At 43.3% G+C, this 19,488-nt stretch overlaps 1 protein-coding gene across 3 annotated transcripts in view; it reads right to left on the bottom strand.

The window, feature by feature from the left end:
- The window catches only part of LOC147015244 (ras and EF-hand domain-containing protein-like), a 130,289-nt gene that overhangs the window by 13,611 nt on the left and 97,190 nt on the right, over positions 1-19,488 (bottom strand). For 2 of the 3 annotated variants that reach the window (XM_085849814.1, XM_085849812.1), the window contains exons 11-15: positions 16,109-16,246; positions 15,784-15,922; positions 13,844-13,925; positions 6,664-6,778; positions 6,015-6,149 (exon numbers count right to left, since the gene is read on the bottom strand). In XM_085849814.1, the coding sequence (XP_085705940.1) occupies positions 6,015-6,149; positions 6,664-6,778; positions 13,844-13,925; positions 15,784-15,922; positions 16,109-16,246 (609 nt within the window). The remainder of the gene's footprint in view (positions 1-6,014; positions 6,150-6,663; positions 6,779-13,843; positions 13,926-15,783; positions 15,923-16,108; positions 16,247-19,488) is intronic. The other variant, XM_085849813.1, reaches the window with a different exon arrangement.

The raw sequence follows: 19,488 nt of genomic DNA on the forward strand, positions 1-19,488 counted from the left end.
GTGAAGTAAGAGTCCTCATGGTAATTATTAGCAGGCCTTGGAAATTTCATTATCCAAGGGTTATGTTGATGAGGAACTGGTGAGCATCTTGGTCTGCAGTGATCTTCTACCGAGGTTGTGCTGCTCAGCATCTTTATGGTCTTCCAGGATTTTCTGCTGTTATGGGTAATATTTGTAGACACAACCAGCTGTTGCCACTTATTTCACCATTTCTCTTGCAAGGTAATGATCAGTTTCTCTCCAGATTCCAAGGTATACTTCCCAAAGGAATTTTTTCTGGAAGCAGTTGGTGAAGTCATTCCAAAGTTCCTTAGCAACCTATGACGATCCCAGGATGTAATTCGTCCAACAGCCTCTCGGGATATTGGTTCAAGAGGACCTTTTCATAATCTTCACAAAAACATCCGAGTTGGCAGGGGAAGCTGGTCGGTCTTTGATTGCAACTTTCAGGTACACTGAGAATTTCTCACAGTTCTCCTTTTTCAGGGTGAGTTACATTCAATCAACCTCATTACATGAAAGAAGCAGAGATTGTGGTAACATCATAGGAATTTAGAAACATTTTCATTAGATCTGGTGGCTTCCACTTCCTCATGTCTTGCATGGGTTCCACTGGGAAAATAATCTGTGGGAGTGGCCTTGAACAACTGTGGGAACCGGGATAGCAAAGCGCTCGATTGTGCACGTGACATATGATGAGTGGGAACGCATACCCATGTGCATTATGCACCCATTTTCTAACACAGGCAGCTCTCATGAAAATTTTGCTTCAAACACCAGGTTCTATGGATGAAATTGACAAGGAACGATTCATTACACTGTGCAAGCCATGACTCAATCAGGAGCATCACCCTGATAAAATAGTTCATGAGGAGTGTGTCAAACAATTTCCTCATGTGGTGATTGAAAAGCTACTCTACCAAAAATGGATGGAGGCCCACAATGGAATGGAGGCCCACAATGTCAGACATGAGATCAAGTCCATCTCTCCAGACATATCCCGAGCTTTTGATACAGTCTGGCATCCCACATTGATCTCCAAACTCTCCGCCAATGGTATCCAAGGCCAACACCACCATTGGGTTACTGACTTTCTCTACTCTCATAGCTCACACGTGGTTCTTAATGGAATCCTTTCATCACCTCCCCCTGTGAAAGGCAGTGTTCTGGGCCCAGTCCTATTCCTACACTTCTTCAAGGATCTCTCTGACTTTCTGGAAAATCCTGTTTATGTATTTGCTGTTGATGCCACCCTCCACCGTGACATCCCTCATCCTTCAGACAGGCAGGCAGCAGCCTCTTCCCTCTCTTCAGACCTTGACAAAATCACAAGCTGGTTCAACACTTGTAAGGCATCTTTAATGCAGACAAATCTCTGTGTCTCTCTGTGTGTCTCTCTGTGTGTGTCTCTCTCTCTCTCTGGACTTTTTGCTACCAGAGTCAGGTCATCTGCGTATACATTGGCAGATGTTGTGATGTCTAATTCAGTCATACAGTATCCGAGGTGATGGAACTGGTCCAGCAGGTCCAGACAAAGATTGAAAACGGCCAGAAACAGGATGCAAGATAGTGGGCAGCCTTGGAAAACACCAACGTTGCACCGTATCCAGTCAGTTGTCCAATCCTTGGTTTTCACACATACGAAGTCCTTCTAAAAAGTAACGGGACTGAGCCTGCTGTGTGCTCCAATTGCACAACTTGAATGAATGGGTTGTGTCACAGTCTTTCGCACCCTTCCAGAAATATATATGATTAGTGATGGTTGACTGTGCTCATTGTGTGATTTTTTTTTACAGTTCGTACTTTACACATTGTCTAGTCTGAGTCGTCACGCTATGAGTCGTGAGCAGAGAGCCATTCTGAAGTTTCTTGCCAAGCTTGGCAAAACACCTTCTGAATCGTTCGCAATGCTGCAACAAGTCTACGGGGAAGAAACAATGTCATGTACACGTGCATTGAATGGCACAAGAGGTTCAAAGAGGGATGGGAGGAGGTTGAAGACGATCCACGGTCGGAAGACCTTCAACAAGCAGAACGGTGGACAACATCGAGCGTGTGAAGCAGATGGTGCGCACAGATCGTCGACTCACAGTGCGATGATTGCTGAGGAACTTTCCATCAACAAGGACACTGTCTGGAGCATCATCACTGAAAATCTCGAAATGCACAAGCTGTGCACAAAGATGGTCCCCAAGCTGTTGTCCAAGGTCCAGAAACAGCAAAGAGTTACTGTCTGTCAAGACATTATCGAGCGCCTCGAGGACGATCCAGACCTGCTCGAGAGAGTCATTACTGGCGATGAATCATGGATATTCGAATACGATCCCGAGACCAAACAGCAGAGTCGTCAGTGTAAAAGTCCGGCATCACCAAGACCAAAGAAAGCAAGGATGTCGAAGTCGAAAGTCAAGATGATGCTCATCGCGTTTTTTGACACATCAAGGGCATCGTCCCCTTTGAGTTTCTACCACAGGATCAAACAGTGAATCAATACGTGTACAAGGAGATCCTCCGGTGCCTCATGAGATCAGTCTGGGACAAGAGGAGGGATCTGTGCGAGAACAACGTCTGGGTGCTCCACCATGACAACGCCCCTGCTCAGTGCCCTGAGCATCCGACAGTTTCTGGCAGAGAGGAACGTGCCAACTTTGGAGTAACCCCCGTATTCGCCAGACTTGCCCCCCTGTGATTTTTTCCTATTCCCCAAGCTCAAGGGGATGATCAAGGGGACCAGATTTCCTGATGTGGAGACCATCAAAAGGGCCGTGACGTCGGAGCTCTGGAGGATTCTCGAAGAAGCCTTCCGGGGGTGCATCAAAGCGTGGAAGAAGAGGATGGACAAGTGTGTGAGACTGGAGGGAAACTATTTTGAAGGGGACAAGCTGTGATTTCAATATATTTTTTGGAATAAAATTTCTGTAAAGTCAGTCCCGTTACTTTCTAGATGGACCTCGTATAAACAGTTCACGGTAGTACTTGAAAACGATCCTTCTGATACGAGCTGGAATATGGTACCGTTCAAGTGCAAACTGTATGAGGTTAAGTGGCACTGTGCCATATGCATTTTGTATGTTGAGCAAGGTTGTCATCATCGGTTTTCCATCCTTTTTAGGGTCGAGGAGAATTTCAGTGAATGTGTCCGTATGTTCCACACAGCCTGATATTTTTTCCATGAAAGCTTCCTGAATGGATTTGTCAATATATTTATTGTCTGTCAGATACTCAATGGTTCTTTGTGCAAGGATACCCATTCCAAGGTTACTACTGGAATTCTTCAGTGTTCTGGGTCTGAAGCTAGAAGGATTGCTCATGTTCTCCTCTTCAGATATCAACATCGTCTCTCTTACTCTCCAATTACTGGGTATGGAGGCAGGCAGTTCTCCATGTATTGCATTTAAACTTGTATTGCACCTTTGTTGCTCTTGGACATTTCTTCCATACCAAGTATGGAATATGATGAGTTCCAGGAGCACTTCTATTTCTTTGCTTCCAGGGATAAGCATTGAGTTCTGACAATCTTGGTGGTTTAATTTTGAAAGGGATCTTGGGTTTTGGTGGTTTTTTTCATACCCTTCAGTAGCTGATATTTGCAGCGCTTTTTGTCGTTATTAACTTCATTAAATAACTTTTCAGCAACTGCTTTGCTGAAGGATGGAGATCTGTTTTGCTTCTCATTCAGCATCCATCTTGCATACTGGTGCAGATTTCGTTTAAACTGTTGCTGAACTTTATTGGTAAATATTAGTTCTTGTGATTTCAATTCTAGTTTCCTCACTTTGTTATGTAGTCTTACCAACTCGTGGTAGTCTTTCCTAAGGTTTGCTACTTGCGCTTCGTTTCTATCTTTTAGGGCTTGTTTAAATTGATGCTTGGCATCTTTATTAAGGCATCTTAGTTTCCTTCGTTGTCTCGTAGACTGTTGCTCTTTGTTAGTCTTTGTTGTTTCTGGTTTCACACCAAATCTGTCCACAAGACTATTGTAAACATTAATTTTCAAGTTTTCTAGCTGCTCATCAGTGCTGCTTCCGATTTCTAATGGTAGTTCATCATATAATTGTTTATCGACAGTTTGCCAAATTTTATCTTCTCATGGCTCAGGTAGATTAATATATTCCTCAACGTCGAGATTTCTGCAACTGCGGTGGGCTTCTTCTTTAGTCTTTCTTTGGTGGTGGAAGCTGTTGACTGCCGACTTAGAAGCACTGTGGGGTATATCTGGCCTCTTGCCTCTTGGGGTGATCATGTCGACTCACTTGACTTACGTCTGTCTGCGATAGGAGGACATGACTGCGATGCACCCATTCCACACTTAGATTTTGTCTGATGTAATTTGACATTTTTAAGATCAGGGTTAAGACATGTTGGCCGATATATATATTCCAAGTTTAAGCTCATTTCAATGTATAGCCTTTGAAACATGAGCACCGACACATTTTGGACATATGGACGGATGGACAGATGGACAGGCACCAATGTTATTTTCGAGGGTTTTGGTTAAAAACTCAAGAATGCGGAAATGGACGTAGCTGAAATTTGGAACGTATTACTTCGATGTACAAAGTATTTCCTTCTGAAATTTGCAGCTGATTTCATCCAGAAGAAGCTGAGAAACGAATTTTCAATCCCAGTGTTAAAGTTGCATACAGAGAAACCATCCCATATTAAGGAAAGGGTGCTTTGCACCTCCCTTGATTACAATTTATTTTAAACTATCCAACCGGCATTGATTAAATATACAGTATATGTTGAATATATATCCCAAATTTCATCAAAATCGATCGATTCAAAAATGTAGTCGACGGTCAGACGAATATCCAAATAGAGCATGATTCATCAAAACTTCTAATCAGGTGGTTTACTCGAGAGGATGAGTTGGCCTATATATAGCAAGTTTCATCAAAATCAATCCATAACTTATGTTTGGAAATTGGCGTTTTTGTACAGCCGGACAAACGGACATCAAAATATGGTCAAAATTTGTCAAATTTTAAAACAGTTGATTCTTCTAAACTGCTGATTAAGTATACCAAGTTTCATCAAAATTGATCCAGAACTTTTTGAGTTATCATGGTCACAGACATACACACACATGGGAAACTCAGGGACTTTTGATATGTTATTCAATGTGGTATTTTGCAACTTCACTATGCTGAAAAAATTAACCTAGTGCTATATATTTCTATGTTCAACCTTAATGCTCCTGGAGGGAGAGGGAGAGAGAGACAGAGAGAGAGACAGAGACAGAGACAGAGAGAGAGAGAGAGAGAGAGAGAGAGAGAGAGACAGAGACAGAGAGAGAGACAGAGACAGAGACAGAAAGAAAGAGAGACAGAGACAGAAAGAAAGAGAGACAGAGACAGAAAGAAAGAGAGACAGAGACAGAAAGAAAGAGACAGAAAGAAAGAGAGACAGAGACAGAAAGAAAGAGAGACAGAGACAGAAAGAAAGAGAGACAGAGACAGAAAGAAAGAGAGACAGAGACAGAAAGAAAGAGAGACAGAGACAGAAAGAAAGAGAGACAGAGACAGAAAGAAAGAGAGACAGAGACAGAAAGAAAGAGAGACAGACAGAAAGAAAGAGAGACAGAAAGAGAGAAAGAGAGAAAGAGAGAAAGAGAGACAGAAAGAGAGACAGAAAGAGAGAAACAGAAAGAGAGACAGAAAGAGAGAAAGAGAGACAGAAAGAGAGACAGAAAGAGAGACAGAAAGAGAGACAGAAAGAGAGACAGAAAGAGAGACAGAAAGAGAGACAGAAAGAGAGACAGAAAGAGAGAAACAGAAAGAGAGAAACAGAAAGAGAGACAGAGAGACAGAGAGACAGAGAGACAGAGAGACAGAGAGACAGAGAGACAGAGAGACAGAGAGACAGAGAGAGAGAGAGAGAGAGAGAGAGAGAGAGAGAGAGAGAGAGAGAGAGAGAGAGAGAGAGAGAGAGAGAGAGAGAGAGAGAGAGAGATATTGAACCCTAAAAATAAAGAGAGACAGAAACAACAAACGTGGACAGAATACCGATACCATGGCCAATCTTTCTCCATCAGCTGAAGAAACATAATTCTTCCTCATTGTTGGTGTGCTATGGTCATGGATTTCCTTTCTCAGATCTGTCTTGTTTCCCACAATCATGATTGGGATTTCTGATTCTGCACTGATCTGAGTAAGACAACATGATGCAGCTTGTCACTTACACTTTTACATTGAATTACACTTGATGCAACATTTTAAATCATCTTATTGGCATCCACATACCATTTCTTCCCTTCATCTCGTCTAGAGAGGCATGCTTCCAGCCCAATAAGTCACAGAGGATGAAATTGTTTGTTAAACTAGTTACACACAATATAGTCTGAGACACACCAACATTTTAAGAAGATGTATAATTAGTAAGATTATATGTACATATATATATATATATATATATATATATATATATATATAAAAATATGCATATATTATTATTATTATTATTATTATTATTATTATTATTATTATTGCTGTGTTGGTGGCATTTCTGCAGTGGTTTGTCTTTTTTGAATCTCGACCGATCCAGTCTACGAACTCAATATTCCAATCTCAGAAATATTCAAATCTATCACAACTTGCATGTCAGCAACCACAATTCCGTCATGTCAGCAAAAATGTATGCTAAGGGAAGAATATAATGTACCTTGATGTCATCCAGCCACTGGCGGACATCCAGGAAGCTCTTCTCACTCATCACATCATATAGAAGAAGAACACCCTGGGAACGTCGAAAGTATGACTTGGCAATGCTTCTAAACCTGTGGAGCAGAAAAGAGATGACCATGACAAAGTGAAAGTATGACACACAGGTGAAGGTTCATGAGAATATTAGCGAGAGGTATTTACATATATATATATATATATATATATATATATATATATATATATATATATATATATATATATATATATATACACATATATATATATTGATGACTTCCCATGTCTGTGCCATTTATTGTGAAACAAGCAAGTCCGTGGGCCCCAGTCCGTTTTTTTCTTGCATTGTTGAAGCTCAAAATAAAGTAAGAGTCCACTGACATAACTTTCCAGGAACCAATCATCGTGCACCTAGCCTCCCAGAGCCAATCAGCAGTGCCTCACAACTTGTCACCAAGGCATGGAAAGCATAGTTCACACTTGCTTTGTTTGAACATTTATCAATGTGAATAATGAAAATGTTTTTGTCCAGGTCAAATTTTTCTTGACCCTGCACTACCGGTGTTCTGAGCGATTCATATGGTACCATTTTCAACTTTATACGACCAGTGGTTTGGGAGGAAATACAAAACAGGCAAACAACCATTGGATCTTAATGAGATATTGTTACGTGAAAGGGGTGGGGACCCATGGTTAGAATGTTATAAGTACATTATGGTTCATGTGATTTGCGTCCGCGTAGATTTACTCTTGTAAACAGAGAAAATGTCAGAGTGAGTCGTCTTGTAAAATGCGATGCTGAGGAGGCAGCTGTGATTTATAGATTTCGTCCAGTAAAACTATGCTGAATATGGCCGAACCGAGAACAAATTGCTTCAGAAGGTTTTTTTTATTTTAAATACTTCCCTATAATCCCCTCTACATCTTATCAAAAGTTATCTTAAAGTTACCCCCCCTAAGGGCCCTAATTTGCATAAATTAAAGAATGGCCGCCATGTCAGAATTCAATGTACAGCAAACTTTTTTCTGGGTGGTTTTAGGGCCCATAAATGTATTACCAACAGATAGGAATATGATATCAATCTATCGAATAAGGCTACTTCTGTTATGACATGACGTCACGATGACGTAGTATTACATCATGACCATGACGTAGTCCCTGATTTTACTGAAAATAGACATTTTGTACCTTGTTATTGTAATTCCCTGTATAATTTGGTTTTGATTGCCGTTTCTTTAGCCCGGGAACACTCTTTGGGACCAAATACTACCAACTTACATGTCGTCCAATAAACCAGCTGCACTACTTAGTCCAATGAAGTTGGGTACATATTCAGATAATAACTGCGAATTCCTTTTACTTCTGGAATTGTAATTATTGTTACATCATGTTCACACCACAATTATGTTTCTTTGTTACATCTGATGTGATACATTCTGCACTTCCACTTTCAATATGTTACTAAAACATTACATTTGACTTCAGATGGACCACCAACAGCAGGAGCTGGCCAGCGGTGCTTCAGATGAGATCTGTATCCTCTGCCGTGAAAGCCTCAGGAATGGACAGCCAACAGTCAAGATCCAACAGGCTCGCGTTGTGAGGACTTTCAGTGAAGCCCGTAGAACTCCCTCTCTCTGAGTTAAGGAAGGGCAAGAACTTCACACGTGATGCAGGCAGATTCACATCGATAGACGCAAAATAGTCACTGCTAAGAGAAAGGCATCAGGGGAGAATTTGCCTGCAGAGCCACCTCGCCTTCGCTCTCGAACGCCAGAATTTTCATTTAAAGACCACTGCTTCCTTTGTGGTACAAAGATTCTTACAACAGAAAGAAAGAACCGAGACTGTTTTCTAGTAAGGACATACGACTTTCAGAAATCTATCATTCAGGCATGTGATGAGCGGGGTGATGATGATAGCTGGGCTGGAGATGTAAGGCATAGAATAAGTAATGGAATAGACTTACCGGCTGCGGACGCTCTCTATCATCATGTCTGCAGTGTTAATTTTCGCTCTAAAAACCGATCTATTCCTCTGCGGTATCAACAAAGTGATGGAAGGGAACGCAGTGTATCAAAACCAGGCCGGAGGTCCGATGTGTCACGGGAAGAAGCCTTCTTCAAAGTGGTTGATGACCTCAGACAAGATGATGATGAGCAAACTACTGTTACAGACCTTGTGAGAAAAATGTCCCAGATTACCCCAGATGCATATCGCCCAAAATATATGCGTCAGAAACTTGAGCAGCACTTAGGTGATTCTGTTGTAATAACCAATATAAACGGGCGCCCAGATGTGGTCACATTCCGAACAAAAGCTGCCAAAATACTGCAGACATTTTATGATACCCCGTCGACAGATGAAAATCAAATAAAACGGCAGATTGTAAATTCTGCAGCAGACCTCGTTCGCAATGAAATCAAGTGCATTCAAACTTCAAAGAAGACTTATCCCGATAGTAACAAATTAAGCTCACTTGAAGATAACCTGGATTATGTCCCAGGTTTGTTGCGCACATTTCTGGACCGTGTTCTAACAGGAAAGACTAAGGATCTCAAAGTTGCTACCCTTGAACAATGCATTGTTCAGATGACCAGACCAACGATTGTTCTGGCTCCGATTCCCTTCGGTCTTGCTGTTCAAATGCACCACCAGTACGGATCGCGGTTCTTAATTGATAGTTTGAATAATCATGGGCTATGCGTGTCCTATTCAGAGGTACTGAACTTTGAATCAAGTGCGGCTTGTTTTAAGGGCACAGATATTCCATTAGCTGGACACTTTGGTCAGTACATAGCAGACAATGTTGACCATAATCTGAGGACTTTAGATGGACACGGTACAGTCCATGCAATGGGCATCATAATGACAATGACCCCTGGTATGCCAAAAAGACAAGGTGCTATTCCGCGACTAACCCACCTCTCAACTGCAGGTGGACTGGAGGATACCAAAATTGCAATTCGCCACTATAGATACCTTAAAGGGAAGAGCCTTCCATTGGTATTCAGGAAATTGCCCCTGCTTGAAATCGCCGATGAACAGCATGGAAAACTGGACATTTTGTGGAAAGTATCATGGTCCCTTCGAGCACGTTCTCCAGGCTGGAGTGGAATGATGCAGGCATTGCACAAGGGTGACCATCCAGGAAAGGCTCGTGTTCACTTTCTTCCTATGTTGGATCTTGACCCAACTGGTATGACCTGCATTTATTCTACACTCCACTTCGTTGCGACTGAAAGCAAGCGCCAAGGCACAGTTCCAGCGGTAACATTCGACCAGCCTCTCTGGTGGAAATCTAGAACAATCATTCTGAATGAAGACGCAGCAAGCATTCTCAAACCAATCATACTGATACTTGGGGGTTTTCACACCGCAATGAGTTACCTTGGCAGTATCGGTCACATAATGGAAGGATCGGGCCTGAAGGAAATGCTGGAGCTCATTTATGCTGGCAATGCTGTGGCGCACACGTTAGGTGGAAAGGCATATGCAAGGGCTGTTAGAGGACACTTCCTGGTAGACGCTGCTTTAAATGCGATCCTCTTAACACAATGCTATGATGTACCAGTTTTTTCAGAAGAGGAAGACGTCCCAGATACCTCAGATGACCTTCGGGAGGCCCTGAAATGCTGTGATGCTTTCCTGGCAGAGGAGATGACTGACGAAGTGGTTTGCCAGCAGGATGTGTTTGACCGGATAAAGGGGAAAATGGGAGCAGAGAAAGAATGTTTGTCTGAGTTCCCAACAGGAAGCCTTTGGATCCAGTACATGGGAATGGTGGATTTGCTGAAGATGTTTCTGAGATCTCAAAGAACGGGTGACTTTCAGTTGTACCTGAGGTGTCTCCAGGACATACATCCCTATCTTGCCGCATCTGGACGCAACCACTACATGAAATCAGTGCAGATCCATCTTCAGGATATGCTGGAATTGAAAGAAACAAGCCCTGATGTCTACAACAGGTTCAGTTCTGGTCTTTTTGTCATCCGGCGCAGTGACTGCTTCTGGGCTGGGTTGCCTTGTGACCGAGTCATCGAACAGGTTCTTATGCCGACAATCAAAACCACAGGGGGTTTGACAAGAGGCCGGGGTATGGAAGAGAAGCAGCGGACACGCTGGCTTCTTGCAATGCCCACCTGTGCTGACATCAATGAATCGATGCAGGAATTTACAGGTGTAACATACAGTACTAGTGATCAGCATAAGGACCTTTGTGTTGCACGGAAGGAACGCGATCATAAAGACACTTACGAGATCTTCCAGTACCTCAATGACTACAACCCATTTGTGTCAGAAGGAGGAGGATTACACAGCGTAGCCACTGGGGTGACTGCAAGTGCCTCGTGTAACCCACATAAAGCAAGGAAAGTCGGAGAAGCTATCTTGGACAAAATGGAGGGACAAATCGCATTTGACTTTGTCTTTAGGAGGAAGGAACAAATAGAAAGAATGGGAATGAAACAGCTGGTTGTGGATGGCGAAAAACTGAAAGTTGACCCTCAGCTTCTCTTTCAGAGGCTGCTAATTCTAGCTAACAACAGTGACTATAGCTTGGATGATCTATTGAAATATGAACTTTCTGCGCAACCGACAGCATTGTTTGATAAACACGGTCTTCTCCGCCAGGCAAACAAGCCACAACTGGCTGATGCGCTACCGTCCACTTCATCAAATGAAGGCCAGCAGATGCGTGACAGCAAACCAGTGTACAATGTCCTCGATGGAGGTTCTCTTTTACAGAGATTTCCCTGGAAAAAGGGGTGAAACGTTTGACTCCATAGCTTCTACGTACGTCAAGTATGTTAACACGTTTGCAAATCCACTTGTCGTTTTCGATGGATATGAAACGGACAGCGACACAAAATATATGACTCATCTCAGGCGATCAAAGGGTGCAGTTGGTCCAAAGGTGTTCTTCACTGGCAGCATGGCGCTAAAGTCGAAAAAGGAACACTTTTTGGCAAACGTCGAAATTAAGCAGAAATTCATCAATTTCCTGTCTGAAAACCTCCAAACCCAAGGTATCAAAACATTGCACTCCAAAGGTGACGCTGATCTTTTGATTGCATTGACTGGGGTGAAGTGCGCAAAAATTGGTGCAACGCATGTTATCGGAGAAGACATCGACCTTCTGGTGTTACTTTGTCACCATGCTGAAGAGGACATGAATGAGTTGATATTTCGATCGGACAAAGCAGTGAAACCAGATAAAGACACTAAAATTAGAGAGTGGCAGATCAATGCTTTGCAGACTTCTCTGGGTGAAAAGCTTTGCTACCTGTTACCCATCATCCATGCCATTGGAGGTTGTGACAACTTCGAGATTGTACGGGGTTGGCAAGGGACGACCTCTCAAAAAGGCGATGTCAAACTCTTCATTTGCAAAGCAGCTGGAGCAAGTGTTGGATTGTTCGACTCGTGAGGAGATGAAAACCTCGGGGGAGAAGGTCCGAGTAGAATTATACGGAGGCAAGAACACAGAGTCCTTAGATTCACTGAGGATAAGGAAGTTCAAGGACGAAGTAGTGAGGTGTGCTTCCAGCGTAGAGATACAAAATCTTCCACCCTCACTGGATGCTGGAAAGCACCACATATATCGAGCCTTGTACCAAGCTAAATGTTGGATGTCAAAGGATGAGGAATGTGCATTGAGGGCAGTAGATTGGGGATGGCAGGATCTGCAGGGCAAACTTGTACCAAAAACAATGGACTGTCAGCCTGCCCCTCACAATATTCTAAAGTTGATAAGGTGCCAGTGTGAAGGGGACTGCTCCACAAACAGATGCAGCTGCAGAAAGCAAGGCCTGAAATGTACAAATGCCTGTCGTGAATGTCATGGTGATGACTGTTCCAATAGCACAGCGATTGATGTGACTGAGGACGACATGGACTTGTAACTCACGGGGGGGGGGGGGGGCTGAGCGAAGTAGTGCAGCTGGTTTATTGGACTACATGTAAGTCGGTAGTATTTGGTCCCAAAGAGTCTTCTAGGGCTAAAGAAACAGCAATCAAAACCAAATTCTACAGGGAATTACAATAGCAAGGTACAAAATGTCTATTTTCAGTAAAATCAGGGACTACGTCATGACATGATGTAATAATACGTCATAGTGACGTCATATCATAACGGAAGTAGCCTTATTCGATAGATTGATATCACATTCCAATCTGTTGGTAATACATTTATGGGCCCTAAAACCACCCAGAGAAAAGTTTGCTGCACATTGAATTCTGACATGGCAGCAATCTTTAATTTATGCAAATTAGGGCCCTGAGGGGGGGGGGGTAACTTTGAGATAACTTTCGATATGATGTTCAGTGGGGTCCAATGAACCAGTCAAAGCAAAAAAACCTTCTGAAGCAATTTGTTCGAGGTATTGTATTATTTTACTGGACTAATTAAAGCCTCCTGTTTGAAAGGTGAGGCCAGGTGGAGGGTTTGTGAAAAACGCCACCAGGAAAACGCTTACTGCTTTAAAAGGACCAATATGAACTATCGGCGCATGTGTGCAAGCCATGATGGCGAGATGCACTGCAGCACCCAGAAGAGGGGATAAACTTTTTTTCGAGACTGCCCCATGGGATGGGAAGGGCTGGAACTTGGCACCTCTCACAAGCAGTGGTTAGCCAATGACAGTACCCACCACTTGGGGAGACAGTCCCAAATGCTAAGAGGATCGGACCGAGACAGAGCCATGAAGAGTACAATCAGCAGTGCAAAGGAGAGCAGACGCTCCAGCCCTGACCTCTGGGGGTCATAGTTTTGAATCTGTGCCAAATTGCTTACATCGCTCCTCGCTTGCATCGCTCCTCGCCTTCACCGCTTCTCGCCTTCGCAGGCCAAGCTGCTCATCACTGTGGGACCTCAACCAGCCTGTGCCAATATAAGCCCTCACCTGCCACATTGTCAGTCAGTGTCGTGAGGCACTATTTATGGGGTTAGGCTTTATTTTTTTCCCCTGTACACAAGTTGCATATATTCCCTTCTCCCTGCTCATGTCTCGTGTCTTGCTTGTTTTTTCCGTTCTCAAGATTCAAGGATTCAAGAATTGGTACGTGACAGAAACATAAATAAAAGCCATTGTTTATGGAGAACCACCACTGGTGTAACCATTGTAACCATGCCTGGTGTTCAGATGATATGTTCTTCACTTACCTTTCTTGACCTGCCGTGTCCCAAAGCTGTAGTACCATCTCCTCACCAGACACCATCAGTGTTTTAAGTCTGAAATCTACACCTGCAAATGCAATAATGGTTCATTGTTCTGCACTGAAGTTTTATGCATCAATGTTGTTGTTGAAGAGTTCAAAGACACGGCGATGACATTACAGGTTTTTACTGCAAAAGCAAGTCCAGTCATTGCAGCAATGTGGTTCTCTTTCAAATCCAAACAGTCCCAAAATCTCCTATCTTTCCGACTGCTATTTTTCAGTTACAGTGGCATACACCTCCACAACCGCAGTGCACCATAGGAGCTCAATATCAACTGGAACAGGATGCAAATCACCGATGTGGCAAACTAATGTACCTTGGGGTAACTCTCGACCACACACAGTTGTTCAAGACCCAGGTTGAGAAGACCACGAGGAAAGTCAACACTCCATAAAACATCCCCCAATGAATGACACACTCAAAGTGGGGTGCAACAGTGCTGGCACCATGCTTCTCTACCACCGAGTATACCTGCCCAATCTGGGAGTGCTGTACACACGCTACGGATACTGCCTGACATGAAAACTGCCGTATCATCACCAGTTTCCTGAAGCCAGCTAAGATCCAACACATGCAAGTCCTGGCTAGTAATGCACCACCTGACATTAGGAGAGTGGTTGCCAGCCAAGCTGAACGGACCAGGACACTGATGACAACAGACACTCCCTTTATGGTCACAACCTGATATCTCGTTGACTGTGCTCCAGAAGAAGGTTCTACTCCTCCACAGAGCCACTCAAAACAACCCCAAGCATCACTCGCACAAGGCTGTGGCAACAGCAACTGAATGAGCTGGAAAACACCTCAAACCTCAACATCCCCCCAGCAGAGGAACTCTCGGATGGAGCCCAATGTTTCTGGATGACCTGGCAGTCACCATATCCCTTGCATACCAAAGTTGGCGGATGTAAGGCCAGCATCGTTAAATGGGGATGTGCACAAGGCCCTGACACTGTGACTGTGGAGAAAGGCAGACCATGGTCCATCTGCGAATCTTTCCTTTACTTTCCACACCAACCACCTCCAACAATTTGGCTGAGGAAAATGACATTGCCTGGCACAGGAGGAACTACATTTGATGTTCTACCTGGACATGAAAAGAAGAATAAGGGACACAACAATTAAAACACACCTTTCTAAAGGCAGAGACCTTACAAATTTGACCAGCACCAGATATTGACCGATTCATATGCAGCCTGTGGCTGCTTAGCTGCATCATCTTCTGGGTGCACAGCTGTGCCGCTGATGCATGCCCCTGTTACCAGCATGCTGGTACTCATTTTGGCCACCTCACAAAGGATGACAGGTTGAGTCAACTCCACCTGGTGTTAATTCAACCACCTTACAGAGGCTGGAATTAAAGATCCTCAGATCTTAAGCCAGCTACCTTAACCGTTAAACCAACATGAGGCCCTCTTGCACGATGAGCCATGTTCTCAGATAATAATACCAAATAGAAAACTCAGGTCATCGATGAAATAAAAAGGATATTAATAAAAAATAAAGTATACTTAATTAATAGAAACAGATTCTTAATTAAAAGGCTATCAATAAAAAAAAATCATATTTAACGAATCAAGTTTGTTACTGATCGCAGCCATGTTTCAGTCTCCACCATGGACCATCAGGCAGTAACTGGTGAGAGGGTGCCAGAGCTCAAACTTCCTGGAAGTTAGATAGGAGAAATTTTGAATTTGATGAGTGTCAGAGTATATGTATACCACCAAATCAAAACTCCACATGTTCCTTCTGATAGTTTCATAAACATCCTTTGAACAAAGGTAATGGAGAAGCTGTTAATTTGATTGTTGAGATGGGTTGCAATGTCCTCGTCCTTCATTAAATCAGTCTTCAAGTTCACACATACAGCTCAGGGATCCTACCGAGAGTGGTACAGCAGTTTTCATCAAACTCATTCTTGCACAGCCGAGTGAGGAAGCTTGACTTCCCCACGGATGCATCACCTGTCAGGACAATTTTAAACACCTTCTTGGCTGCAGAGCTCTCCGAGTGCAGTGCATGCTGCAAACAAAACAAAAAAAGATTGAAAATTGCAAGATGATGATTTGATGACCTGTTGGTTATTTGAAAGGTGAAGATACATGCCAGAGGAGACCTGTTGGCATATTACAGGAGAAACCTCAAAGTGCAGGAAATAATGGCAACATAGAGCAAAGGTTGTGAGTCACCATAAAATCATGACCTTACCTGTGTAGGCAAGAAAACATGGATAGGAAGACGTGAGGATGTGGTAGGGCCACAGTGATGGGAGGGCTGAGCTGGCTTCCACCCATCATGAATGTCTCTCAATCTACGGTCTACCTCCTCATCTTCGACTGGTCGAACCTGATAGTAAAGGTTGCATTGTTGAACTGACACCAGCAATAAGTGCTATTTCCCTATATCCAATTATTTCTTCATTATTGTATCTATCCTCATGCTACACTACATTTCAACCTTATCTTTAAACCTCACTTTCCTCTCCTATAGAAAACTAGAAAGTTCATAGAACACCTTACCCAATGTAGTCTTGAGAAAAAGGATATGGGAGGGTCTTTTCAACCATTGCTTTGCTTTTCCGAGCACGATCTACATTGTATTTGCTCGTGAACTTTGAATAACAGGCATGATGGCGACCATACTAAATTGATGGGTTAAATGGAACAGTCCAGAGCTGAACCTTCTGCCAACTCTTCTCAGAGAACCTGATTATTTTGGAACAATCTATGAGAAAAAGAGACATTAAACAAACAGATATTTTGGACAAAGTTAGCTCTGTCGTTGCATCACGAAGCACCACCTTTTTGCCTAAATCTCTCTGTCACTCCACGCTCTGAGTGCGCAACAAATTTCATTGGTTGAGATGGCGTAAGGTTTTGCCCAAGTACTGCTAAACTGAAAGTTTTTGGAAGTGCAAACAATGCGATTTGTGTTCTACGGTGTTCAAATGTATTATTCAATAAAAATAAAATAAAAGTTTTCAAGACTGCAGAAAAAGGGAAAAAACCCCATTTAATCAGAAGTTGTTTACCGCCGTTTCGGCATGCCCCTTAACACCACTTTATTTAACACTATGAAATCAGAGCCATATCCCGAGACAATATCGTGTGCTTTTGACACGGTCTGGCACCCTGCCCTGCTCACCAAACACTCTTCCTATGGTATCCAAGACCATCTCCACTCATGGCTCACAGACATCGTCCCCTGTTGCAGCCAATGTGTGGCTCTGAATGGAGTTCTCTCATCCCCTCTTCCTGTCCAAGCTGGAATTTCTCAAGGCAGCGTTCTGGGCCCTGTTCTTTTTCTGGTTTTCATCAATCATTATCTCTCCGACTCTCTGGAAAATCCTCTTCATCTCTTTGCTGATGACTCCACCCTCAACCGCACCACCTGTCATCCCTCAGACTGGCAAGCAGCAACTTCTTCGTTCACTGCATATCTGGATAAAATCACAAACTGGTTCAACACGTGGAACATGTCTTTCAATCCTGACACATCTCACTCTCACTATGTCTCTCCGAAAGGACCATTTGGAACCCCCCCCCCCCCCCCGCAATCTACTTTCTCAACAATCCTCTGGAAGAAATCATTTCATTCAAGCTTCTGTGTCTCACTATCTGCCATGATCTTTCCTGGAAAAGCCACATTTCCAACCCGGCCTCCAAAGCCAGTCGCCAACTGGGAATCCTTCATCGTGCATAGTCCTTCCTTTGCACACCTGAACTCCTATCCACCTACAAGGCCTTCATCTGCGGATTGATGGAGTACTGTTCTCCTTTGTGGCCTGGCTCGCCTGCCTCACATCTCGTCACCTTAGAATCAAAAGGTTCTGCATGACAATTTAACTTTTGTTGGAACCTTTTGATTCTAAGGTGACAATCTTGCTCAGCTTGACACCATGGAAATCAAGGCCTTCAAGACTATTTGAATCTCCCGCCATGGAGCTGAGTTTATGGGTCTATCACTTCGCTATTACAAACATGTCGGTCGTCTCTCTGTCTTCTTCCACCTCTTTTCTGTCTTGCACCCCTCTGCTCTTTCCATGCTTTGTCACCCACAGGTATTGTCAAGGCACACATACATGACCATCAACCCCTTTCTGGTGAACCCTCCCATCCTCATCCCACCCCAATCCTTCCTCCTTACAAATTTCCAGTTTTCCCTCCTGAGAGTTTCCTTCTGTATCCACCCCATGCAGCCTCTGTATGGGGTGGATACCCATTGTTTGGGGTGGATACCCTCATTCCTCCCCACACCCATTGTTTGTCCAAGTCTGCTTCTCTTGACCTTTATCTCTGCTGTTGGTGTTTCCTTCCTTCCTGTTGTGTCCTCATTCATTCAATGTACTAGTACTCACTGTTCCATAAGCCTCGACTTTGTATACAAAAAGTAGTTCAGGAGTGCATACAAGTCAAACAAATACACAAACCCTGCTGAGAAAGGCGGGGCAGTGTACTGTGTTTGTCTTGTCTCACAGTCCTGTGTTGTGTGTTGTGTCTCATGTATTCGTCTGTATGTGTGGCAGTTCCACGACAAGCCTTAGATCCTGTAAAAAAAAGAACAATAAAAACACACACAAACAAACAGACACTTCTCGTAATGTTAAAAGTTTTGTGTGGCAGTTCCAACTTCTGGGATTGAAACTTTTTTTTGGAAAGGTTATCTTCACGATTTTCATTCGGCTCAGCATCTCTATCTCTGCTTTGCTGTGTTCTCTTTACTGCCATCAATTATTATTAGAACATGTTTGGCGTGGCCATTCCAACTTCCAGGCTTTTATCGCTTTAAACCTTCCTGTGCAGAATCAACCACCAGTTTTGGAAGAAAGCGACAATTGGGAGAAAGAGAAAACAGCAGAAATATATATTGAAAAAAAAAAAAAAAGAGTTCGACAGATTAGCCATAGACAAAGAAGGTGCACGGAAATGGCTAAGAAGAGATCAGCTCAATTGGGATGGAAATGGATCATGATAAATGCTGAAGAACAAGGATATGATACCAATGGCTTTAATAAGATGGCGGGATTTAGCCAAACAGACAGGTGTAGTTTTTGCAATTGAAGACAGAAAGCGCGAGTCACCTCCGATCCATCCATCCATTGGGACCATACTCTGTGCAGAGCGTTGGTGCTGCCGAAGCAGTCTCCTTGGCTATTGGACACAATCTTGGACAGGTTGCCACTCCGACACAGGATACCAGCAAGCTGGCACTCATTTTGCTGACCTCGGATGGATGAAAGGCAGAGTCAACCCCACCTGGTATTAATTCAACAGCCAAGGGGGATTTGAACTCAGGATCCTAGGATCCCAAACCCACCACCCTTACCATTAAGCAAACACCAGGCATACCTCCTATCAAATGTAAAATAAACTCATGTCAGAACAACTGTACACACAAAGACACAACAAGGCATGTGGAGTAATCCACTGGCACATCTGCAGATATTTCAAAATCCCAGTTCCACAAAACACACGGAAACACAAACCAAAAGCAATCGTTGAAAACGAGGACATGATGCTCACCTCTAACCTGATAATCCCATCGAGTGTGAACAAACAAAACAAAGCATTGCGACTGGACATGGTGCT

This window comes from Eptatretus burgeri, chromosome 12 (genome assembly GCF_056783735.1).
Source record: "Eptatretus burgeri isolate ZD-2024b chromosome 12, Ebu_testis_v1, whole genome shotgun sequence".
NCBI lineage: Eukaryota > Metazoa > Chordata > Myxini > Myxiniformes > Myxinidae > Eptatretus > Eptatretus burgeri.